The sequence below is a fragment of the Oncorhynchus gorbuscha genome, linkage group LG25 (genome assembly GCF_021184085.1).
Source record: "Oncorhynchus gorbuscha isolate QuinsamMale2020 ecotype Even-year linkage group LG25, OgorEven_v1.0, whole genome shotgun sequence".
NCBI classification, from domain to species: Eukaryota; Metazoa; Chordata; class Actinopteri; order Salmoniformes; family Salmonidae; genus Oncorhynchus; species Oncorhynchus gorbuscha.
Genome location: NC_060197.1, coordinates 36525157 through 36531484, shown reverse-complemented (window position 1 = coordinate 36531484; position 6328 = coordinate 36525157). Strand labels below are relative to the sequence as shown.

The 6328-nt window shown below is 41.6% G+C and overlaps 1 protein-coding gene across 1 annotated transcript; it reads right to left on the bottom strand.

Moving 5' to 3' along the window:
• Positions 1–712: 712 nt before the first annotated feature.
• Positions 713–2941, bottom strand: LOC124014535 (alpha-2 adrenergic receptor-like). The gene has a single exon (XM_046329641.1). The coding sequence runs from the start codon at positions 2702–2704 to the stop codon at positions 1403–1405; it is 1302 nt and encodes a 433-aa protein (XP_046185597.1). The 5' UTR covers positions 2705–2941; the 3' UTR covers positions 713–1402.
• Positions 2942–6328: the final 3387 nt, after the last annotated feature.

Below are 6328 nucleotides of genomic sequence, written 5' to 3'. Positions count from 1 at the left end.
TCGGTAAGCAGCCATGGTGAGAACACCCCCAAGCCAGTCAATGGGATGGGTGGGATATTAGACATGATATAAATAGTGTGATAATAGAGTCTTGATTAGGATTGCCAAAAAGGAATTGTTTTTACCCTAAATAATGATTTAGGCAGCTAATTACAGATTTTTTTTCAGGAAGCTGTTGCAGCGACATTTTAACCATCTCCCTTTAGCATTCCCTAATTATATTTGACCTGCATTTTAAATTGTTTGACAGTGCAAGCGAATGTCTATGAATAGAAAGGATTACGTAAATGCATTGTTGTCCTGGAGCTGTTCTGTTAACATGTTTATAGTGTCTAAACATAAAAAGCTTATTTGTATACCATCTGAGGGACAAATGGGTTGCCAGACATCTTAGAGAGTGCACGTTAGACAGTGATTGATGCTGGCAGAGCACACTATCTCAGAATCCCTTGCATAAAACAACACTTGGCAACCCCAGTATCTCTCAATCACAGTCAAAACACATGTGCATCATTGTCAGAGTGCTCCAGTGTGTATATACATATGACAGAAGTCCAACATCACAATAGAGCTCAGATAAGATTTCTTCAGCGTTTATTTTGCATGATAGCCCACTACTTTAAGCATAAGAAAAAGCACCACTTGCAAAACAAAATGTGAAATATGCTAAATAATTGAACAGAAACAGCCCACAAGAGAGGTACTTCAAATAAATACTTTATGTTTTATTCTTAGGTATATAGGCATCAGCATCCAGGGTGAAAAATACAGATTTTTCTTACGATTATAAATAAAAGGAACAACCGTAGCCCACGTTTTAAAAACATATACTCAGCCCTCAACACCTCAACCATTTGTCTGTAATCCCTAGGGTCCACTTGGAAATCATTACCCATGACAAGTCAACAGAGTGGATTAGACTGCTGATGCGCCCGGCTAGTACCCCTGTGTTTTCGCATTAGCATGATTAGCCTGGAAATTGTGTTACTTTGGTTGTATAGGACTCAGGAGTACCAGATATCGAATGTGACATTGAGTTAAAGCCTTGCGATACACTTCAGAACATCTTGTTCTGGGAACCACTATGCACACACTGAACGTGAATGGCAAATATGCAGGCCAGTAACATAAATATGTTGGGTAATGAGAGCACAAGAGTTGCCTGTGAGGGAATATGAAGGCGTAGTTCAGAATGATGCTCTCTCAATTGAGTTACAGCATGACAATGTGTATGACCACTGTAAGTACAGTGTGCACGTTGCATTGTTCATATGGTCGAATACAAATAAGGCTTCTTTCATATGAATATTCCATGGTAGATTTCATATGTCCATATTGAGATTGTCATGGTCATCTCAGGGCATATTTAGTCCTGGCTTGTCCCTCCCATTATCACACATATCTAGAAGGATTTTTTCCACGATTTGCAAAGGATTTTCTGAAAGGCGCGTCGGAAATCCTGGTTGAAGATGGTGTAGATGGCGGGGTTGAGTGAGCTGTTGCAGTAACCAATCCAGAAGAAGAATTTAAAGAGGGGATCGGGGATCTTACAGGGGTCCCCGCACACTCCGTGCAGGCAGTAGCTGAAGAAGAATGGGAACCAGCACACCACAAATACCCCCATGACTACAGCCAGCACAAAGGTGAACCTCTTCTCCCTGGCCTGGGAGACCTTTTTCATGGACACAGAGCTCCTCCTCCTCTTCCTCCTGGAGGCGAACAGGTCCATGGATTTGTTGCTGGCTCTAGAGATCCGGCTGGAGTGTTTGGAGATGGCACTGTTCTTCCGGCTGGCCCGCTTGACCCTCTTATGGTTCAGGTCCTGACGTTTGGTGTGACCTTTGTCCTCTGAGGAGGAGCTCTCCTCCAGGTCCCCCTCATCATGAACCTCTGTGGTCATCATGCTGGGCGTGGGTGGGCACTGGCAGTGCCCGGTCTCTCTGTCCCCGTTGATTTTGCACAAGGCGGCTTTGCTTAGCCCATTCTCAGTCATTGTATGTTCACCTGGACCATGTTTTTTCTCCGACATGCCCCTGGTCCTGGTCTTGGCCACTTGGTATATTCTAATATACACTAATATCATGATTAGGCAAGGCGCAAAGAATGACGCAATGCTAGAGGAGAGGATGTACCAAGTGTCATTGTTCAGCTCACACCCTGGGTACTGAGAGTTATCATTGTTTTTGTCTATTGATATTAACGGAGGAGAAGATATCATGGCAGATATAAGCCATACAATGACGATAATACACTTCACTCGTTTAGGAGTCCGTTTGAGATTATATTCAACAGCTTGCGTAACGGACCAGTAGCGGTCCAAACTGATTGCGCACAGATGGACGATGGACGAAGTGCAAAATAAGACATCTAAAGCGAGGTAAATTCCACACCAAACTCTGCCGAAATACCAGTAGCCCATAAGTTCGTTTGCCAGAGAAAATGGCATCACCAAAGTGGCAACCAGAATGTCGGCGGTGGCTAACGAAACCAAAAACAGATTCTGGGGAGCTTTCATTGCCCGGCTTGTTAACACCGCAATTACAACCAGAACGTTCCCGACCACTGTAAACAAAATAAGACAACTTACAAGTGCTGCAAGACTCGCTATTGTAGCCGAAGAATATTGACTTTCTGATGAGGAATTTAAGTTGACAACGGGGAACGTGTCAACTCCGCTTGAGTTAAACGAATCCATCCCGTCCATGTATTTTATTCCAGAATGGTTGGTTCAGGGAAAGACATTCACTTTATGCATGTAGAGTCCATTCATTGCCCAAATGAAAATGAGCACAATGTTGACGGAATGCATGTCTCGTGGATTAGACGGCAAATCATTACCCAATATATATCTGGTTAATTGACTAAACGATCATGCCACCTTGCCTTGTACATGCATACTGTTATAGCATGACAGGCAATCCTTCTATATCGGCTGCTGCTGGCTCTCTCTCAGCGCTCGTGTTGAGCTCTACATCAGAAAGCTGTCTCAGTCAGCGCTCATGTGTTGCTCACATACAACTAACTGATTTCTGCCCCGCCTCCGACGGAGTGCATTATTTTCTGGAATCTCATTGAATGATGATGATTTTATTTATTTTATTTATTTTATTTGTTATATCTGTTCAATAGGCTATTTTGTGAATGACGACTATAATAGTGAAATACGTGGTCTGTCATCAGGCTTTGATCATATGATGTATTGATGACACACGTTGAATGTCAACCACGCCGGTACACTGGATTTTAAAAAAGTATGTAATTATTAAATTAGGGAGAAAAGTACATTTGCGAAACACGAATATTTCAGAGATGTGAGATGCGCCCTGAATATCAATGTGATTTAGGCACACCTTTATTCCAACACGCTGGAGGTCAGTATTGCTGCATCTACTAATGTAATCTCCTGCAAACAATAATGAGTCTTAAGGACATCCTTGGGACGTCACGAAATGTTCGCTTGAAGTCATCAGGACGTTGTGTCAAATCAAATCAAATGTTATTGGTCACATACACATATTTATCAGATATTATTGCGGGTGTAGCGAAATGCTTGTGTTCCTAGCGCCAACAATGCAGTAATATCTAACAATTCACAACACTACACACAAATCTAAAGTAAGTATTAGGACGAGCAATGTCGGAGTGGCATTGACTGAAATACAGTAGAATGAAATGCAGCATATACATATGAGATTAGTAAAGCTGTATGTAAACATACTGCTTTACTCATGGTGTCATGGTCCACTAGAGGTTTAGTCTAGTTCCCAGGTTTCACCTGTAGGACTATTCCTACCCTTTACACTTCAAAGTAAATCTCAGCTCTGTTAAAAATACACAGAAGAAACATGATTATATTTCTTGTAGTGATTCAGGAGTAACATTAAAACAGAATAATATGCCTCACCTACATTAGACAACTATACTGAAAACCCAAAATCAAATTGCTGAAATAAGTCAATGAAATCAATGAGAGAATAGTCAGATTAACTCATAACTAAAATAGCAGCGCAGATGGCACTCTTTTGCTAAATGCAGAGATGCATTATAGATAATGAATGTGTAGGGGACTTAATAAATTCTACAGAATTTGTGGCGCTGCAAAATGATCAGCATACCCCAGATCCAGAGGTTGGGAATTCAAATCCCAGGGAGGGTCATAGTGAAAAGTCAGTAGTGATCATGTCAAATGGATGAAAGATTTTGACACTATTTCAGCTGAACAGCGTACCACTTACTTTAAAACCTCCATACCATTTAATTACTTTACTTATAATGGTTTGGGACACATGGGAACCTCAAGTGACTAAAACCTTCACGGGACCATGACACAACGTCCCAAGGAAGTTTTCAGTCAATTCGCGTAAGGCTGAATCTCACCGGAGAAATCATCAGAGCAAGGGCAACAGGGCCCCTCTGTCTCAGTAAGTGTAGACCACGTATCTGATACTGTCTTGACCAAAAAAACATGTTGCCGCCGTATAATTTGATTGACTGACGCCAGCAAGAATTTGGCCTCCTTTGATAAATAAATAATCATATTTAGCCAATCTGCGTTGAGCTGAGCTGTGGGTTGTCCTGGTGCAGCAAAACACTTCCCAAACGAGACCAGGTTGGATTTGGCTGCATACCAATCAAATAATTTCCTTAGACAAACATGCTTTTCTGTTTCTGGTCAGCTTGTGCTGTTGTCCTGCAGTGCTAAATTGGCCCTTTCCTAAACCATTGATGGAGATGGGGATTTGGACTTAATTATCTGTACAGGGCAATGATGATGACGGCGAGTCTGATCTAACCATAAATGAACATGTTGTGCCACTGGCCTGAGACGATTGAAGTGCAATATGTTGCCTAGTAGGCCCAGGTTAACTAGCTAGATAACTTAGCGGGTTCATTGTTTCCCATGTGAGGAACCTAGTAGGAAGCATTTTAGCTAAAAAACTAAAAGTGTACTGTATGACAGAACCTTAGACCGTTTTGCCAACATGAAAGAGAGGAGGATCGCTTTGGCGTTCAACAAGTCTACAAGAAGGGTGACTCAGTATTTTTTGTTTCACGCACCTAAGCTAGCTTTTTTTTTTACCATGCACCGATACTGTTTTGTAGTCGACTTGAGCTGCAACAGAGTTCCACAACAATGTTCACATGTTGCCACCAACCTTGTTATAAGACAAAATGAAACATTTGTTCACAAAAAATATTGTTCTCACATATTAGTGTTATTTCATTCTGTAAATTATTAAGAATGAGTGGTTTTGGGTGGTTTTGGGTGGGTTTACCCTTTAAGGGACCTAATTGGAACATCACTGAATACCCTCAAGACGCCCTGTTAGCGGGTTCCTTCCTTGACAGGATGTGAAAATGTTTATTGTCACTTAAAATATTTATTGTACCGGACTATCATCACTCCTTACCATATACATGTTTTATCTACGGCATTACAATACTGAAACAAAAGAAAACATACCAGGGATAAAGATTAAATCAAAAGCACTTGGTTTACTTTGATTCCTACCTTTAGGAAGCTCCTGTGTTTGTGTGTGTGTGTGCGCGCTAGAGAGATAGAGAGAAACAGAGCGAGAGAGAAACAGAGAAAAAGAGAGAAAGAGAAAAAGGGAGAAAAACAGAGAGAAACAGAGAAAGAGAGAGAGAGAGTTGGGGCTTGGGCTTGTCAAATTGTCAGAACCACAGAAAGACAAAATGAGAAAGTGTTCATTTGCATACCAAATGAAGCCCAATAAGAGCATTTTGATGGCAGATTGAGGAAGGTGGAATTTTGTGAGCCCTTTGGGTGTTTTGAGTTGAGCTCATCAGCTGAGCAGAGGGAGACAGCAGTCAGACACACATTATAACAGAAGAGTGTTTCCAACTAATGACAGGAATAAACATTTTTTATCCCTTTCCCTCTCCACACACACACACACACACACACACACACACACACACACACACACACACACACACACACACACACACACACACACACACACACACACACACACACACACACACACACACACACACACACACACACACACACACACACACACACACACACACACACACACACACACACACACACACACACACACACACACACGTCTTACTATACTTGTGAGTGCTTTTTAGGGAGCAACAATTGATTCCCATTCAAAATCATATTAACCCTCAACCTAACCCTAGCACTAACACTTACCCTAACCCTAACTTTAACTTCAAACTCAACCCCTAACCTTAATCCCTAACCTTAACCCGAACCCTAACCCCTAACCCCTAACCTTAATTCTAGCCCTAAACCTAACTCTTCAGCCTAAAATAGTATTTTTTTTAC